The sequence below is a fragment of the Chiloscyllium plagiosum genome, chromosome 14 (genome assembly GCF_004010195.1).
Source record: "Chiloscyllium plagiosum isolate BGI_BamShark_2017 chromosome 14, ASM401019v2, whole genome shotgun sequence".
In the NCBI taxonomy this organism is placed as follows: domain Eukaryota; kingdom Metazoa; phylum Chordata; class Chondrichthyes; order Orectolobiformes; family Hemiscylliidae; genus Chiloscyllium; species Chiloscyllium plagiosum.
In genome coordinates, this window is record NC_057723.1 from 42,126,464 (window position 1) to 42,147,186 (window position 20,723).

The window sequence follows — 20,723 nt, forward strand, 5'->3', positions numbered from 1 at the left end:
TAAACTGTGGGTGTGATATTGGCCTCAATGTTGTTGTTAAAATCTGTTCCAATATTGACATTGCAATATTCCAGAATTACTACTGCACCTTAATTTTGGAGAGAGCTTTTTCCCCTAAGTACAATTGCTGCTGCATCTGTTCAATGAAGTGAATCAGACAAAAATAACCTATTTCAGGTTTGACAAATCAGTTCTTCAGTGCAGAATATAGCAGTGGTGACATGGAAAAACCATCATGTTGAGCTAGGAAGAAGTGAGATAGCTAATGCACTTTCCTCGTCCTATTCTTTCCTTTCACTTTATGGCCTAGCTTATAATTTATTACTTCCTTTGTATGACATATGAAGAGAGAATATTCACTAGAGTTTTGAAGAGTGTGGGGCATCTCATAAAAACCTATAAAGGTTCAACAGACTTGATAGGGTAAAGACAGGAAGAGATGGAAATGTGTTGCTGGAAAAGCGCAGCAGGTTAGGCAGCATCTAGGGAACAGGAGAATCGACGTTTCGGGCATTAGCCCAAGACAGGAAGGATGTTTCTGATGACTGGGTCAGGGGTCAGAATTGAAGGATATAGGGTTGGCCATTTAGGACTGAGATTAGAAGAAATTTCTTCATTCAGAGTGGGAGTGGGGAGCCTGCAGAATTCTTTGCCACAGAATGCTGTTGAGGCTAAAGCAGTGAATGTTTTCAAGATGGAGATAAATACAGTTCTTCAGGCTAAAGGGATCAAAGAATATGGGTGAAAGCAGGAACAGGGTACTGAGTTGGATGAAAAGCCATGATTGTATTGAAAGACACAACAGACTGGAAGAGCCAAATAGCCTACTACTGTACCTTTTTTTTCTAGGCTATTCTCTCGCATCTTGTCTTTTTTCCTCAAGTTTATATTAGTAAATATCAATAATTGCTGAAGTGACTTGTAATCCTTGAGTAGTCCATATCTCTTCTTGGAATCTGGTAATTTATGTCCTTTTCAAGTAACATATTTAATCCACTCTTTCAAGCTTATTGTAGAATCTGTTTTTACCACCTTTTGACTTCAAATGGATCAATCCAGATCAAAATAATTGCCGTGCTGGTAGAAAACATTCTCATGTTTTGTTCAGTTATATGGTTACTGATCCATCCAATAGTGGAAACATGTTTGTTTATAGGAAGTTATTCATTCTCAAAGGTTGTAACTCTTAAATGTCCCCTTTGTTCAGAGAAATGCAATTGTATATGATCTGGCTTGCTATAGTCACGTGACCTGTACTTCTGCTGCTCTTTAGATTATGGCATCCAATTGATATGTCAATCAAAAATGTGAAGCTGAGATTGATTAATTTTTGCAGTAAAACCTTAAAATAGATTTTGAAGGAATAAAGCAAGGATTAATTTAGACCACATTATGCAACTTGGACTGATAACCCAGAACGGGGAAAGCAGTAAAATTAGAATGAGACATACTGGTTTGACTTTTCTTGATTTAACTTCAGAGTTGAGATCCAGTTTGACCAGTACATTCATTTTCAAGTATCACAAGTTAACTCTACATTGGGGAAATGGTGAATGAGTGATAATGCTTTATATTTTACAAAATATGTTCATGCATTGTGGATGTTGTTTGCTCAGACAGCATTTATTGCCCATTCCTGACTGGGCAGAGAAAGACACTTAAAATTCAATTACATTGTATAACTTCAAATCCACAGCAATCAGGCAAAGCAGGCAGAATTCCTTCCTTAAAACGCATCAGTGAACTAAATGGATTTATATGAAAATTGACTGGCTACGCAGTTGTCACTGCATTTAATTTTCAATTCCAAATGTTACTGAATCCAAATTTCACCACCTGCCATGGTGGGATTCAAGTCCATATCCTGGTATATTATCCTGAGATACTGGATCACTAATCCAGTGTTTTCATCACTGGGCCACTATCTTAATTATTAGCTTGATTAGTAATCAAGAGTTAGGTTAATGCTCTAGAGGTTTGAGTTCAAAACTTACAATGGTAGCTGGTAGAATTTATTTTCCATTAACTATTGAAATTGAAGTTATCAGTCAGTGATTTGATAATGAAATGGTCATCAATTTGTTATAAATGCCCATCTGGTTTACCAATGCCCTGTTTTTTTTCTATAAACTAGTCTGCCACCCTCTGTCTAGCCTTCCTGTCTCCAGATACAAAGTAACATGGTTAACTCTTAACTGCCCTCTGAAATTACCTAGTACTCAGACACTCAGCACCCAGGACAATTAGGATCGGTAACAAATGATGGCTTTGCTGCTGCCATCTCCAGACCACAAAAGAATAAATAATATATGGCATTAAGCTATTTGGTTGCTGAACAGATCCTATAAGGTAATAAAATATTTTTCTTAGGACTTTGTCTTCTTTTTGAATTGTACCTTGAAGTGAGTGGGAGTGAGATCAACACAGCATCTACCAAGAAAGTTACAGCTGTCTTTGAACTTAGCCTGAAAGTCAAGGTGGATGTTTTGTGACTCTACAAATCTAGGGGCCCTGTGTTTTGTTTTGAATGAAAAGAAGGATGAGGCCAATATATCACTGAGAGCTGGTAATGATTAGAAAGTGAAAGAAAACAGGCAATCATTCAAAAAGCAGCAGAAGGAACAGCTTAATGAGAAAAAATGAAATAAAAAGATACAGTTGAAGATGCATTAAGTCAAGTAAATAGGTCATGTTCTGAGAACAAAAGGATATTTCCTGGCTTTTATCAAGACAACGGCTGCAGCAAAGGTGCAGCAACCAATACGAGGATTTGTGAATGCTGTAGTAATGTTCATCTTGCCCAGTGTGTCATCAGTGCCAGCATGTACACGAGCATTAGATCTGGGAGAAGGAGCAGTTTTCACTTAAATTTAAAAGCAAAATCCAGCAACAACAGCTCAACATGTCACGTATGTTGTCAACCCAGCAGAGACATTGGGCTGAATCTTCCAATGTTTTAATATTTCCAGATTTCATGGGAGGATTTTTTTTCTGAGCCCGAGCAACATTTCTTTATCATGCAATTCCCTGCTGTTCACCTTATTGATTATGCATCAGACTCCACAATTCTGCTCTTGTACAATCTTGCAGTCAGAGTGGGAGGTGCTTGCCAGTTCCAGGACTTTTTGGTTTTCCCTCCCATGGAGCCCCACTTCAATTGCAGCTGCACACAATGAACACCAGGATCTGCCCTTAGGGTGTTGCTGCACAATTCCCAAAGTATATGGCTAAAAGGGAAATTGGCACCCCTCTTCTTTGCTGACAGGAAAGCGAAACTTTTGTCTTTCCCCTGGACCAAACAAAAGAGCCCACAGCACCAGATGATGCCAACCTGGTCCAAAGTAGTAACCTAAATCAGTAATGGTATCATTTGTCCGCAGGAACAGCAAGATTGTGAGGAGGCGCATTAACCTTTTGTATTCAGCAAGGTTACCCTCTGTTATATCATTTACTTGTTCTGACTCTGCAACTGCACACACAAGTCATCCAGGTTTATCATCTTCTATTGTCGTGCTATCTTCCCTCAATGGCTGTGCTCATTCACGTCAGGTCAGGCAGTATCCGAGGAGCAGGAGAGTCAAAGTTTTGGGCATAAGCCCTTCATCAGGAATGTGGAGGGGGAAGGGGGCTGAGAGATAAATAGGGGGGGTGAGGTTGGGGCTGTGGGAAGGTAGCTGGGAAGATGATAGGTGGATGTAGATGGGGAGCAGCAATGATAGGTCAGTGGGGAGGGTGGAGCAGATCGATGCAGTGGAACCCTCCATCCACGTAGCAGCAACATCGACTTTACCAGTTTCCAAATCACCCCTCCCCCCCCAACCCCCCCATCCCAGACTATTTATCTGTCAGCTCCCTTTCTCTTGCACATTCCTGATGAAGGACTTATGTCCGAAATGTCAACTCTCCTGCTCCTCGGATGCCGTCTGACCTACTGTGCTTTTCCAGCACCATACCTTTCGACTCTGACTATCCAGTATCTGCAGTCTTCACTTTCTCTTGTACTCATTCTTATTCAGTCAGGATACCACCCCACATTTCCTCCACTTGCATCCACTCTAACAGCTTTGACAGCCATTTTTGTTCCACTCTATCCCTTCCTTTTGTCTTTCTCATTGCAGGAGAAAACACCCCACAATGGGACAGAGGAGGCAAGGCTGGTGATGTATAGCTAACATTCATCTCCATTCCCCGTCCAGGGAAAAAATGCTCGAGCTTGTGGCAGAGGTCAATGACCACTCATGGTGAAACTGAGATCTCAATGGTACACAACCCAATATCCAAAATCCGAACACAGCACCATGCTATCATGGGCCAAGGTCATATTCCTGATGCTCTGTCTCCACATCATCTTCTTCTGGGACTGTTGTCTCCTTACTAGCTCTCCGTAGTTCACCACATCCCCTCGTTGCCTCCGTCAGAGCACCATATGCCAGGATTATGTGACATATTCAGGACTGCAAAGGCTTGATTTAGAGTAAAACATTAGTCTTACACATTCATGGGCATGTGCCCCCCCCTCTCCTTTCAAGCTGTCTATTCTAGCTGGAAGCTGTGATAGCAGCCTGGCTTTATGTTTTGCTTAAAGACAAAGCAGGACTAAACCACATGAAGCCTGTAAGTTCTGAAAGAAGTGGCAATGCATGAAAAAGCAAGGCAATATGATGTGACCATTCAAGTAAGCACTACTAAAGGAAGCTAAGATCCTGGAATTATGTTCTGTGCGGGTGCACAATGGGTAGCTGTGCCTGTGTGTTAGGAAACTTTGAAATAGCAAGGTGATGAGGTGTCAGTGTGCTCTAAAATGCTGTTGAACAAATTGGAAAGTTAATCCAATGTGGTGAAGCTAGATTTTCTTAATTCTGACTCATATAATCATAGAATCTATTCAGTGCAGAAGAGGCCATTTGGCCCATTGAATCTGCACCAATTGACTGAAGAGTATCCCACCCAGACCCAGCACCCCCACCCTATTTCCATAACTCTTTATTTACTATGGCTATTCCACCTAACCTGCATATCCTTGGAGTGTGGGAGGAAAATGGTGCACAAAAGCAGAAACCCTTACAGACATGGGGAAGATCATGCAAACTCCACAGAATCACCCAAGGCACAGAAACTCAGGTCCCTGACCCTGAAAGGCAGCAGTGCTAACCACTGAGCCACCACGCTGCCCCTTGTGGTTGGAGGGTGCAGGTCCTTCCCTAAGCATGCTCCGAAGATGTTGAGGAATGATGGCCAAGATGAACGTTCAGAAAAGATGCTAGCACACTGTAGTCATCAGGTAACCACTTCAAGTCAAGAAGTAGTATTATCTAATTTTTACTGGTAACTGGGAGAATAACAACTTGCAGAAGTGAGGTGAAATCAGATGCAATTATATGGAGTCCTCTTTACTTACTAACCAGATTCATATTTAGACTTTGAAAGCTTAATGGGAAAATGTACTGAACACCCAATCTTTTTCAACCATTTTTTTTCATTTGTCATACCATTTCCAGCATCTGAATGTGTGTGTAAAATATTCTGTCCAATGAATCTGAAAGATTAGCAATATTATAGGAATAATACTTGGCAGGAAAGGGACATCACCCCTGAACTAAGTCGACAAGCTGATAGTGGCTTGCTTCGACTTCATTTTAAAAGATCTGTGCACTTCAAAGATAATGAATGAAATGCATAGACAGAGACTCAAAATGGGACAAGCTAGAATTATCTCTGTTTTGATCATGACTTATTGATCTTTGATTCCCTGAGTTATCACAAAAGTTAATGATTTTATCAAGGCCTCATAATTCCTCCATACACTTGTCTTTTGATCAAAGTTGACAGAAAGCATGAACCTTGTTCTGCACTTAAGAATTACTATTTATTATCTGTAGTTAGAATCTGTTTACTGGTAAACAATTGTTTTAAATTGCTTCATGGGATGTAGGCATTACAAGCTAGCTATCCATACTGCCCAGAAGGCAGTTCAGAGTCAATCACATTTACTGTGTATCTGGAGTCACATGTATAGACCAATTGTCTTTTTCTATAGGATATTACTGAACTAGGACAATCGCTGATAGTTTCATGGTCGTGATTAGACTCTTTCATTCATGAGTTTCAATAAATTCAAATTCCACCAAGCATTGGCCGATTTAAAATGTAGTATCTTGGAATATCAGCTGGCGCTGTGGATTATTGGTCTAGCAATAATACCACTGTGCCATTGCCTCTCCATTAAGAGGCATTGCTCTACCAATTAAAACTTTAATCCCTATAGAAAACTCTGCAGACTCATGCAAACACTAAATGAACATAGGTATGATGGGCAGAGGAAAAGGCAGGGAATGGTCCCTGTCCACATGGTTTACTGAGGTGATCTGCTTTGCTTGTCAGGATCTGCTGCTCCTCAAACATCCAGTTCCAAGATCCTTCACTTGCTTGCCGGAGACACCAAACAACTGGTTCAGAATGTACAAAACCTCTGGACTTTTACTTCAAAGCAACGGCTTGCAGCAACTGGCAATAAATAAACCAGCTATCTTCAAGCAAGAGGTTTTTTTTTACTGCAGAGAAATGGACAGTACTTTTCCTTTTGGGAGGTTGATGATTTCTGTCTTAACATTTCAACCTCTGAAGACTTTAATATCTTTTTTAGTTTAGTATTTAATTTATCTCATAATTTTAAAAGTTTACTCTAACTTCCTTGTCTCTGTACCCCATCTGTACTTAAGTGTAAGGATCACATATTTTCTTAACGTTTATACTACTTTGTTCTATCATTTAGATAACAGGGATTAAGTGAAGGGGATTAAGATTAGACACAGAAAATGGGTCTAAAGCATTGTGGTGTATGGGCCAGTTACATGAACGTCAACTTAATGCTGCTGACTCTGCGTAATTTCAATCGGTGCTCCTGCATTGTTGTTTGGCTCCACATAACAGCAGTAGCCTGGATTTTGAGAGTAGATAAACCCCTCACATTTTTGTTTTTGGTTCAGAAAGGGACGTTTATTGAAGTTGTTTCTGGGAGTTTTTGCAGTTGAACCTGAAGAATGACCATGGGATAAAGCTATCCACAAAGTCTTCAAGTGGTTCAGTAGAAAGTTTGGTTGAAAAAACAAAATAGCAGCTGAGAGCACGATCAGTAATCTCATACAAAAGATTCCTGGGCACTTGACCAGGAGGCAGTTTTAAAACATAGCAAAGTCAAGTTAACTGGATGGAAATTAAAAGGTAGTAATATAGACAAATATGTCAAAACTCTGCAACATTTTGATGAGAAAGATGTTGAAGCCTTCTTTATTTCATTTGAAAAATTGGCTAGGCAGATGGGGTGTTCTGAGGATTTATGGGTAATGTTAGTTCAGACTAAACTGGTAGGCAGAGCTAGTGAGATATTTGCCTGAACTGTCAGATGAGGGATTAAGAGATTCTGAAGATTTCAAACATGCTTATGAATTGGTACCAGAAGCTTGTAGACTGCGGTTCAGAAATGTAAAGAAGGAACCAGTTCAGACTTGTGTTGAGTTCAAAAGAATTAAACATAGTCATTTTGATAGATGGGCGTGGGCCTTAAAGATAGATAAGGCCTATGAAGCTCTAAGAGAGATTATTCTGCTGGAGGAGTTAAAGAACTCACTTCCAGAGATGGTAAGAATTTACACGGATGAATAGAAAGATCAGGAAGTGAGAAAGGCATCAGAATTAGTGGATGAGACATGTTGTGCATAAGACAAGCTTCCAGCCAGAATTTCGTCTTGTGAGAGATAGAAATTGGGAGAAGGGGAGATCCTACAGTATGAAACAAAGAGTAGAGAACACTTGTAAGTGTTTACCACAGGTTAAGATTAGATTTTCTACAGTGTGGAAACAGGCCCTTCGGCCCAACAAGTCCACACTGCTCCTCTGAAGAGAAACTATATTTACACCTGACTAACACACCTAACACTGGGCAATTTAGCATGGCCAATTCACCTGACCTGCACATCTTTGGATTGTGGGAGGAAACCAGAGCACCCGGAGGAAACCCACGCAGACACAGGGAGAATGTGCAAACTCCACTCAGACAGGCGGGAATCGAACCTAGGACCCTGGTGCTGTGAGGCAGCAGTGCTAACCACTGAGCCACTGTGCTACCCCCTAGATTAGATTCCCTCCAGTGTGGAAACAGGCCCTTCAGCCCAACTAGTCCACACCAACCATCCGAAGAGTAACCCACCCAGACCCATTCCCCATATTTACCCCTGACAAATGCACCTAACACTATGGGCAATTTCACATGACAAATTCACCTAACCTGCACATCTTCGGACTGGGGGAGGAAACCGGAGCACCTGGAGGAAACCCACGAGGACACAGAGAGAATGTGCAAACTCCACACAGGCAGTCACCTGAGGTGGGAATCAAACCCGGGATCCTGGCACTGTGAGCAGCAGTGCTAACCACCGAGCCACTGTGCCACCCCAAGAAGAAGCCCATGAGGGTGGAAAGGAGGTGAAAGGCCTCAGGTGTTTCCATTGTGATAAAGTGAGACACATAAAATCACAGTGCTGGCTGTTAAAGAAAGGCACTGTGGGAAAAGATGTGGTTAAAAGAAGTTAAGCCAGTGGCTTTTGTAAAAGTAGTAAAGGAAACACACGAAGGACCGATGAGCTGCAGGAGAGTGCACAGCCTAAGCAAGGAATAAGGAGTTTGTGCCTGATCTCTGTAAAAAAATTGCCTCTGATAAAGTTTACTCAGAAAAAAAAGAGGGGGAGAAGGGCAAGAAGTTATAATTTTGAGAGATACAGGATCTAATCAGTCCATAATAGTAAGGGACGAACGAATATGCACTCTTTCTGATCTGTTACCCAAGAGTGTGGTAATTTGTGGGATAGATGGACAGAAATTCAGCATTCCCCTATGTAAGATCAGGTTGGAGTGCCAATACTAGACTGGGAAGTAACAGTGGGAGTGATTGACAGAGCATCAGTTCCAGGAATCCATTTTGTTCTTGGGAATGATTTAGCATTGTCCAAAGTGGGTGTGGAACCCCACGTTGTGGAGAAGCCAAAGGTAGATCAAGAGACTGAGGAGTTAAAAGTAAAATATCCTGGTATTTTCCCAGACTGTGTAGTAACAAGATCCCACTATCATAAGTCACAACATGAAGCAAAGACTAAAGAGAAAGATGAAGGAGTTGAAGTTCAGTTAGTGGATACCCTGTTTGATGTAACGGTGCAGGAAAAACCTGAACAGGCAGAGGGTCAGACAAAGTATTTTGTATTAAAAAGCTAAGGGACTTGCAACAGAAAGACAAGATAATAAAAGATATATATGTGGATGTGTACTCCGAAAAGGAGGCAGAGAATATTCCTGAGGGTAATTATCTGAAAGATAGAATTCTAAGATGGAAATGGAGACCACGGCAGGTTAGTGCAGAGGAGAAACGGGCTGAAGTGCACCAGATTGTATTGCCGGTAGCATACAGACAGCAAGTGTTACAGGTAGCATGTGAACTACCTGGAGGAGGTCCCTAGGAATATGAAAGACTCAGGCTAAGGTACAAAAATATTTTTATTGGCCTGGAATGCACAAGGATGTGATTAAATTTTGCCATATTGGTCATACATTACAAATGGTAGGTAATCCATAGGTGGTCATAAAAGTAGCACTTTTGTTGCCAATTCCTGCAGTTGAAGAACTTTTCACACAAGTTATAAGTGATTGTGTAGGCCCCCTCCAGAGAACTGGCTGGATGATATCCTCATTCAGCATGGCCTTTACCTCGTTCTGGACCTGTCTGGCTTTGAAAGGATTAAGCTGAGAGGGCTGTTATTTTATTGGAACAGCAATCCCCACGTCTAGATTTGATTCCTCACTCTATGGGACAGTAACTAATTATTCTCTGCCTCCAGTTCTTTCTCTGGAGAAATAGGTGTTAGTTACTGCCCCACAAAGTGAGGAATCAAATCTAGATAGTGTGGATGTTGATGTGCCTCAAAATATGTTAAAAAATGAAGAAGTCCTTGAGGAGTGGGATAAGTTAGTAAGCTAGGAGAAAGCGAGGACTGCAGATGCTGGAGATCAGAGCTGAAAATGTGTTGCTGGAAAAGCGCAGCAGGTCAGGCAGCATCCAAGGAGCAGGAGAATCAACATTTCGGGCATGAGCCCTTCTTCAGGAATGGAGAAGGGCTCCTGAAGAAGGGCTTATGCCCGAAACGTCAATTCTCCTGCTCCTTGGATGCTGCCTGACCTGCTGCGCTTTTCCAGCAACACATTTTCAGCTAAGTTAGTAAGCTGTCTGTCTCAGGAGCAAATAACACAATTGAAAGGTTTGTTACTGCAGTATGAGGACATATGTAGGAATCAGATGGGGAAGACTAATGCTACTGTATATGAAATTGACGTGGGGATTGCTGTTCCAATAAAATAACAGCCCTATCAGCTTAATCATTTCAAAGCCAGACAGGTCCAGAAGAAGGTAAAGGCCATGCTCAATGAGGATATCATCCAGCCAAGCCAGAACGAGTGGAGGTCGCTGATTATCTTAGTTCCCAAACCTGATGGCATTCAATGATTTTGCGTGGATTATCTAACACAGAGAAACCTTGATTATTCAAACGAGATGGGCAAGCACTATTTCGTTTGGATAATTGATTATGCAGTTAATTGATTTTGCCTTGGAGTTTTCTGTGAAGTCTGCTCCCCATTCAGGAGACTAGGAAAAAACACATTGCGTGCAAGACCCCATGCCCCCCGCCAGTCCCCACTCTCGTCTGCTCCCACCTTGCGCTTCCCACCCGTAACCCCCACCAGGTCAGTCAGAATGTACACCAACAGTCGGACTGCTGCTGGTTTTGCGGGGTAAGTCTTCAAACAGCACACAACTTTTTGACAGGCTCCACCTCTACCCTGTACAGGACAATGTTGGAGAGATTATCTGGGGAAGGGGTGTTAGAATACAACCCCTATGTAGAACTCCAGAGAAGGTGTAGGGGGAGAGACAGAGGGCAGGAGATGAGTCATTTGGAGATGGTGCCTGGACTGTCCAGGACTGTTCTCGACAGCATTTCAGTGAGCTAAAATTGTTTTCAATCATCGTACCTGTAAACAAAAGACACGATCAGAGTTGAAACAGCTCTTTAACGTAATGTTTCTATCGGGACCTTGAGATCCCCTTTGGATAATCGGATTATTGATATTCGGATAATCGGGGTTCCTCTGTACTAAGATTGGAGGACTGTATTGAGAAAGTTGGTCAAGCCAGTTACATCACCAAGTTGGACTTCCTGTGTGGTTACTAGCCAGTATCATTATCAAAGATGGCGAAAGAAATTTCTGTGTTTGTGGGCTATATGAATTCAAAGTGATGGCCTTTGGAATGAAGAACACCCTCACCACATTCAAAAGACTCATGAACAGAGTTGTGGCAGGGTTAACAAATTATGCAGTCTATTTGGACGATGTAGTGACCTTTAGTAAGTCCTGGAAAAATCACATAGTATATTTGGCAAAGCTCTTTGAATAACTATGAGAAGCAAAACTGGTAATAAACTGAATGCGCGAAAGCAGAGGTGACGCTCTAGGACATAACATTGGTCATAGAAGGTTGACCCCACGGAATGCAAAGATGAAGGCCATTGAGAAATTTCCATGACCAGTCTCGAAGAAAGAAGTGCTTCGATTCTTGGGACTAAGCAGATTCTATTGGAAGTTTATTCCAACCTTCAGCAGTGTAGAGACACTATTAACCTATTTGCTGAAGAAGAGCACAAAGTTTCGGTAGACAGAACAACACCAGAGGCAATCGACCATTTAAAAACAATATCAACCACTGCACCAGATTTAGCTACACCAAACTTTTCAAAGCCCATCGATGCTAATGACTTCGGAGTTGGAGCTGTACTGCTACAAGAAAATGAGGATGGGATTGAACTGCCAGTTGGTTACTTTTTGAAGAAATTCAACATCCACTAGAGAAAATACTCCACGATCGAAAAAGAACTATTGAGTTTGGGACTGGCCTTACAGCATTTTAATGTGTATATCGTGAACAATGTTTCGGAGATGGTTGAGTACATGGATCATAATCCTCTTACATTATTGGAATGCCTTAAAGACAAGAATATGGTATTGTAGAGTTGTAGGTAAAATATAAGTTTAAGTGAAAGGAGTTGTAGATAGTAGCTGTTTTAATGTTCTCAGTTGAACTTAAAAAATAAAATTGTTAATTTTTTTTTAAATAGTGGTATTTGGTGATAGTTCTTTGCCACTTGAAATTTAACAGATTGCAGTGTGAGGTAAGCTTTTCTGTGTGGCTGGCTTAAAATAGCAGAGAGGTTTTACCCCATGTTGTAACAATACATCTTTGTAATGTTTATGGATTTGCACCAGTTTTACTTTTGGAAGAGTCATGGTCAAGGATGCAGCAAGTTACCTGAACATTGTCTGCGTGAGGGAACCTTTTGAAAACAGAGTTCAATGGTCCACCTCCAGGCCTATCCTGCCCCATACACAGGTCACTTCCATGACCTTTCATTTGATATACACCAATATAGAAACAATGGACCTCATAGTAAAAGTTAGATATATAAAGGAAAACCAGTGTCAATCATCTAAACCCTTTGAAAGTTTCAATACTTAAAACCACTTGAGGTTTTCTAAACAAACATTGTGAAATTGAGACCAGAGATTAGATAGTTCTCAACTGAGCTGGTGCACAATTATTTCAAGAGAATAATGGTTTCCTGGGATAGAATGGGAAACTGGAGGGATGTGGATTGATAGTTGGGAGTGCGAGGTGTGGGATATGGAGACTGCTTAGGAATGGAAAGAGTGACAGTGCTTTTTTGTTTTTATTACAGTTGGGACTAAATCAATTTGAGCTCATTTCAACTGTACCCCTCCTCCGTTCACAGCCCCTGTAGCTGCCTCAGAATCTTCCCTTGGGTAAGCTGACCTGACTTTGTCAGACAGCTTCTAACCCCGGCATTAGCGATACCACTTTTTGGAGCCATTATTTCTTTGTCGATATGCAAAGCTGGGAAATTTCCCAACTCCCACTCACCTCAAGGATAAACAGCTGTGTCTATACTTTTATCCCTGGTAAATAAAGGGAAATATGATCACTGAAAATCAGGTGGGTGGTGTGGGAGATCTGTTACTTATTAAATTTGTTCCTATTAAACAGAAAAAATGTGGGCAGATAGGGTGAGAAATCTCCTTATCTCTTTCCACTAAGTTACACGGCTGCAGATGAGGTTAACCTGACTCTGATTTTTATCATGAACTCTTAGGTAAGTGAATGACATAAAGTTGCATTTTTTTCTCCAGCCAGCTAATTATTATGTATTCACTCTGTATCCAATATTCTATGGTAATATCATGACTGAATTCAGGTTATGTCATTTTCAGACCTGGTGTTCATCTATGCTTTCAATGTGTTTTAAATTTACTTATTAACATAAGTATTTTTAGTCCATTTTGATTTATTATGTTGACACATGCATACATGCCACAGCTATGGGGTTTTTTGTCTATGTCTCATTCCATATTTTTGACATTCTTCTCATCTTAAGGGAAAGACCAATCTGGATGTCCCACCCACTTTCTTACCCCAGAGCTTTGTGTGTCTTCAAATAAATGAGGCATGACCCCTATCTGGAATGGTGTACAGTCAGCATAAATTGACCAGCTGAAATGCAGTGTTGCATTTATAATATGCTAGTTACTAGTGAGAGCTAAATTGGCGACATCGACTTATTTCCATTTGAGACAGTTAAAATTTCAAGAATTCTAACCCAGAGTTAAAGTTCAAACGTTCAATCAAGAAGTTAATCTTTTACCAGCAGAGCAAAAATGCAGTTTTCAATTCAAAGTAAAAGCCATTAGTGTTAAAAGGCGTTTTACTGTCTCTTGATTCCTTGTGTCAAGAGGCTGTTTTCAACAGCATTCCAGAATGAAAGACATTTTAAAGGTAATATATCTCATCTTTTCAGGTGTGCTTGTTTTAAAGTGCCAGTTTAACAAAGTTTTGTTTTTGTTGAAATAAGTAATGGGTGTCTGCAGAAAATCTATTTTGTTTTAAAATAATGTGATTAAAAAATCACAAAGGAAACTGCAGGCATGCATGTTGTCTTCTTTTGGTAATTTTGTTCTTTATCACTGAACAGTCTGGTAATTGGAAATCTGGCTTATGGCAAAGTAGGTCATGTCTCTTGGATTCCTCCTGCGACCTTTAGGGATAGGACTGTCAATTTCAGAGACAGAAACGTTGCCAGATTTTTTTTTCCCTGAAGTGACTTTATTTTTTTTTCTTTGAATATAAAACTAAGAATATGAAGAACATAAGAACCAGGAGCAGGACTAGGCCATCTGGCCTGTTGAGCCTGCTTCACCATTCAATAAGATCATGGCTGATCTTTTCGTGGATTCAGCTCCACCTACCTGCCTGCTCACCAGAACCCTTAATTCCTTTACTGTTGAAAAATCGATGTATCTTTGCCTTAAAAATGTTTAATGAAGTAGCTTCAACTGCTTCACCGGGCAGAGAATTCCACAGATTCACAACTGTTTGGGTGAAGATGTTCCTCCTCCACTCAGTCCAAAATCTACTCTCCCTTATTTTGAGGTTGTGCCCCATAGTTCTAGTTTCACCTGCCAGTGGAAACAATCTCCCTGCTTCTATTCTATCTACTCCCTTCATAATTTTATATGTTTCTATATGATTCTCCCATTCATTCTTCTACATTCCAATGAGTGTAGTCCCAATCTATTCAATCTGTCCTCATAAACCAACCCTCTCAACTCTGGAATCAACCTAATGAATCTCCTCTGCATCCCCTCCAGTTCCAGTACATCCTTTCTCAAGGAAGGAGTCCACAACTGTACTAAGTACACCAGGGGTGGTCTCACCAGCACCCAATATAGCTGCAGGATGATCTGCCTATTTTTAAACTCCATCCCTCTAGAAATGAAGAATGATATTCCATTTGCTGCTTTAATTACCTGCTGCAACTACAAACCAATTATTTGTGATTCATGCACAAAGACACCCAGGTCCTCTGCACAACAGCCTGCTGCAATTTTTCACAATTTAAATAGTAGTCCATTTTGCTGTTATTTCTACTGAAATGGATTACCTCATGCTTCCCAACATTGTACTCCATTTGTCAGACCCTTGCCCACTCATTTAACCTTTCTATAACCCTCTAGAGAATTTATGTCTTCTGCACACTTTGATATACCACTCATCTTAGTGTCATCTGCAAACTTTGAAGCACTGTCCTTGATCCCCGTCTCTAAGTCATCTATGCAAGTTGTAAACAAGTGAAGTCCCAGCATCAATCTCTGAGGCACACCACTAGCCACTGATTGCCAAAAAGAAAAACACCCATTTATCCCTATTCTTTGCTTTCTGTTAAGTAACCAATCTTGCAACCATGCTAATGCATTACCCATAATGCTATGCACCTTTATTTTATGCATCAGCCTTTAATGTGGCAAATTGTCGAATGCCTTTTGGAAATCCATATATACCACATCCAAAGGTTCCCTGTTGTCTATCACACTCGTAAAGTCTTCAAAGAATTCCAGTAAATTAATTAAACATGACCTGCATGTCATGCTGCATCTGCCTGATAGGACAGCTTCTACACCAATGTCTCAATATTTCTTCCTTAATTATAGATTCAAGCATTTTCCCTAATATAGAAGTTAAGCTATACTGAATTTTTAAGCATGTTTTATTTTGGGGCAACAATATTAAATTTTCTATGCACTGGATCCATATTGTTTATGTCATGAGGGATCACTGTATTCTGGGATCATCTTGAACTTGCAGAACTTGGTTTGAAAGCAACTGAGAAGTGATCAGTATACGTAACAACTTAACATACCTATTCTAAATTTAATTTTTGGGAAGTCTCAATCTTATTATAATTGAGAAATTAAACATTTGCTGTATGCCTTCCTTTGTTAATTTCCCCAAAAATCTGTGAAATTCTTAGGCGACTTGATTAATTGATTATCTTGAGTCTTTTCTTACTAACTGCAAGGTAGGAAAATACCTTCATTAACAGTAATAGCTGACCATCCTGCAATGAAATTAAAGGGAAAGGGCTATTGCACATTATGTTGAGGAAATGAATGCTAGGAATAGGAAGGAAGGCTTCATTTTACAATTGTATGTCCAAGCTTCCCCATTGAGGTCTAACATTAATACTACAGCCAAGTAAGTTATGTAAAATAACTGCAATGAAAACAGTGAAAATTCAACTTCTGGAGTTAGATATCTTAAACTTGAAAGGGACTTCTACCACTCCAAGTTTGGTTTTTACAATAGTCTTCAGCTTTGAAATAGTTGCCAAAAGACCACAATTGGCAGAAGACCAAACTTTTAAGTTTAACTGTACAGGAGACCTAGGTTGATTAGATGTAGCTAAATTTCTAAGTAGTTAGAAAACAAAACTGCAATCCATTAAAATATTAAGGTGGGAGTTTGATCAGTTTTGCTTTCAAACAATGCTTCCATCAAACCCTTTTTTTACATAATTGCCTACTCTATTTTGATTCATGAGTACAGTTAAATATAAACTACTCAGCATTCCAACCTTTACAACGGACCACATCTATTTAACTTGTGACGCATTTGTAGAAATGTTTTGATCTATCCAAAATCTGTAATGTCTACTATTGCTGTTGTTGTTGCATGTTTCATTGTAATTTTGTTTGTTTTTTTGATTTGGTAACTTAACAAATTGGGTACTTGCTCATAATACAGAAAAATTGTGAAGAAAATTAATTGCATAGTAGTCACAATTATATTGCATATATAGAAAGCTGTTTTATAACTATAATTTCTCTTTACAAAATTATATCTAAATCATGATCCAATTTTTTTTTGATCTAGAATGGAATTCCAAGTCCGGATTACAAAGAAATGTGTGAAATCAGCATAGCTGTTGATGAAAGAGTTCATAACAAGGATGACAGAATTCACGATAAAAGTGACATGGTAAGATATAAACTTAACTGTATTCTGGTGCAACACAGGAGGAGGGCATTTGCTCCATTATTCCCATGCAACTATTTTAAGAGTAATCCAAATGAATCCTTTTCTTAAATTCCCCAATTAAATTTAGAAAGTCCCAATAAAATCTGACTCCACATCCTTTTGATCTTCCAAATTTAACACCTTTCTGGCAGTTAGTTGCTGAATTCTCTTTTTATCCCATCAAGTTTCTTAACAAAAAGCCATAGATTTAAAAATAATTGGTGATCAATCCAATTACCAGAGTGAAATGTCTCCCTAGCATTGAGAGAGAAAATGCTGGAAATACTCAGCAGGTCTAAAGGTAATGAAGCAGTTAACATTTCAGGACATGATCCTTTATTCATTAGAAATGTTCCATGTATTTGGAAAGGACTCACAGCAAACCAGGGAAAAGGTGGAAGATTTCCTTCCCTAAAGAATTTTAGTGAACTGGATGGGTTTTAAAATCCAGCAGTGATTAGTTTCATAATCACCACAACTAGGGTTAGCTCTGCACTTTGAATTTATTAATGCTTGTATTTTAGATTCCACCAGCTACTATAATAGGATTTAACTCTGTTTTACCAGAACATTAATTGCAAGTATGCCACCATTTTCCTGAATAACATACATCCTTGCTTGGATGTTGCCATCCTGAGATATGAATGGAAGGCTCCAAGTTGTCTTTACATTACAAGATGAAGCAGAAATCTTTCCCACTCTTACTGCCTACCATTAGTATATACTGGAATGATTTACAAGTTAATATGCAAACTGTTTAGCCACATATACCATGATTGTCCATCAAGTCCTGGTTTGAACTTAGAAGTCTGATTTTTTGGCTTTATACCATAATTCTTAATTCTTTTTCAATGCTTAGTCTGAGGTCTGTTTAAGTATCATTGGTAGAAAATAAACCCTTAGAGGGTCTTAACTGAAGAGAAACAAGGTTTGCACGACTCAGTATTGTTTACTTCAAGATAGATATGGGTGCAATTCACATTAACTAATCAAGGAGGCAGAATCAGAAGTTTTTCTCATGACATCATGTAACATTGTCTTTGGGTGGAGAAACAATGTGATAGCATCAGATTAGATGGAGCTAAATCAACTCCAACAATAACTCTTCAATAACCATTACCTTGCCTCCTTAAAGTGCTTGCAAGTTAGGAGAAACTGAAGATGGACTGGAAAATCTCAGTTACCAAGGTTTATTAAAGGGAAGAGAGTAGCTAAGGTGAATGCTAGTCCCTTAGAAGATGAAACTGGAGAGTTAATAGTGGGGTACACTGAAATGGCAGAAATGCTAAATCAGTTTTCATGGTGGCGGACAGCAAAATGTAACTAGTAGGGTGCCACAGGGTTTGGTCCTTGGACTCCAGCTATTTATAATTTATATTAACGAATTGGATACAGGGATAGAAGGCTCTATAGCCAAATTTGTGGACGACACAAAAGTAGGCAGGATAGTAAATTGTAATGAGGAAATAAGAACCTGAAAAATGGATATAGATAGGTTAGGAGAGTGGACCAAAATGTGGCAGGTGGAGTTTAACATGGATACTTGTAAGGTCAAAGTGTTTGGTCGAAAAAATGGGAAGGCGATCTATTATCTAAATGAAGAGAGACTTTGGGGTTCTCCAGTGCAGAGGGGTTTGGATATCCTCATTCATGAGTCACAGAAAACTAGCATGCAGGTACAGAAGATAATAAAAACAAACAAATGGAATGTTGGTTTGTATAGCTAAAGGATTAGAATATAAAGGTAAGGAAGTATTATTACAACTATACGAGGCATTGGTGAGACTGTACGTAGTGCACAGTTTTGGTCCCCTTATTTGAGGAAAGATGTAATGGCATTGAAGGCAGTTCACTAGATTGATCCCAGAGATGAGGGGTTTGTTGTATGAAGAGTGACTGAACAGTTTTGGTTTATACTCTCTGGAATTTAGAAGAATGATGGAAGATCAAATTGAGGTGGACAAGATGATAAAAAGGTATTGTTCAAATAGACATGGAATGGATGCTCTTGTGGGGTACTCTAGGATGAGTAGTCATAGTCTTAGGATAAGGGGCAGCAAATTTAAACCAGAGTTGAGGAGAAACTAGTTCTCCCAAAGGATTGTAAATCTGTGGAATTCGCAACCCCAAAATGTGGTGGATACTGGGACAATGAGTAAGTTTAAGGAGAGGTTAGACAGATTTTTAATTGGTAATGGATTAGATTAGATTCCTTACAGTGTGGAAACAGGCCCTTCGGCCCAACAAGTCCACACGACCCTCTGAAGAGTAACCCACCCAAACCCGTTTCTCTCTGACTAATGCACCTAACACTATGGGCAATTTAGCATGGCCAATTCACCTGACCCGCACATCTTTGGATTGTGGGAGGAAACCCACGCAGACACAGGGAGAACGTGTAAGCTCCACACAGACAGTCACCCAAGGCTGGAATCGAACCTGGGTCCCTGGCACTGTGAGTCAGCAGTGCTAACCACTGAACCATCTTGCCACTGAAGGGGTATGGAGAGAAGGCAGGAAATTGGGGGTGAGGAGCATATCAACCATGATCAAATGGCGGAGCAGACTCAATGGCCTAATTCTGCTCATATCTCTTATGAACGTGTGAAGTTATGAACGTTTTAACAGCTTTGGCAAGGTTCTTGTTGAAACTATTGATTGTAATTGCTTCATGGAGATGAGGGGCCCATCAGGCCTATATTGGGCCAAGCAGCCTCCCAGACCCCAATGCTGTGTCTCCTAATATTGATGGTATTTCTATGTCCTGTCTGTCTAATTTAGCAGCCTTGTTGAGGCCTGAAAATATTGTTTATGAAACTTGTTCAAAGTTGGATTTATACACACATGAAACAGGTGGGATTTGAACCTGGGTCACCTGGCTCAGAGGTGAGGACACTATCACTGAGCCACAGGTACCCTTTATCAGGCCTGTACATTTTAATGTTGAGAATTGCTGCCTGGAAATTAATTGAGTAGGCCATTAATGACAGTAAAGACTGAGCACTTGAGGGAATTTGAGCTAATGACAAATTCACGTTGACTCATGGCTAAAGCAACCTAATAGGCTTTTTTTTTCAATGTAGCCATATCTGAAGTAGTAGGCTGAAGTATGCAAGGAATAAAACTGAAAATGTAAGAAATTCTCACCTGATCCATCAGTTGAAATAAAAATAAACATAATGTTTTCAGACAGTCTTCTCACTCCTGTTTACAAACTGCGAGAAGCTGCAAATTATTTATTTGATTGTAATGACCTTTCACAATCTTTCTGGATTTCTTACTCATGGAACCTCCACAAGTTACAAATGAACCAAAACGTTTTGTATTGTCCCTTGCAAATGAGGAGACAATAAGTCTTCAGAAAGACTGCTAACTGGGGTATAGTTCAGTCACTGTTTCAGTGCAGTATTGTTAGAACGGCGAAGTGCAAGCAGTATCCCACTTTGGATCAGTGCCCATAATAACTGGTTCAGATTGCTTGAGTTGATGGTTGGCTTAACATGTCACCCCACTCTGGTTTACCTCTGGGAGGCAAGATTACTGTAAGATGTACAAGTAGCAAGAGGTCATTTAGCTCACAGAGTCTGCTTCACCATTCAATGAAATCATGAATGATCTAATGATTCTACTTTATCCCCATAACACCTGATTCCCTTACTGATTGAAACTATGACTGGCTCAGCTTTAAATATACATCATG

The 20,723-nt window shown here is 40.0% G+C and overlaps 1 protein-coding gene across 7 annotated transcripts in view; it reads left to right on the forward strand.

Annotated features, from left to right (window-relative positions):
- LOC122556680 (solute carrier family 23 member 1-like) overlaps positions 1 to 20,723 on the forward strand; it is a 128,795-nt gene that overhangs the window by 28,520 nt on the left and 79,552 nt on the right. For 3 of the 7 annotated variants that reach the window (XM_043703706.1, XM_043703707.1, XM_043703711.1), the window contains one exon: positions 16,880 to 16,984. In XM_043703706.1, the coding sequence (XP_043559641.1) occupies positions 16,880 to 16,984 (105 nt within the window). Of the gene's footprint in view, positions 1 to 3,485; positions 3,491 to 6,534; positions 6,541 to 13,246; positions 13,266 to 13,845; positions 13,946 to 16,627; positions 16,650 to 16,879; positions 16,985 to 20,723 lie in introns of those variants that run through there. The other 4 variants (XM_043703710.1, XM_043703709.1, XM_043703708.1 and 1 more) reach the window with 4 other exon arrangements.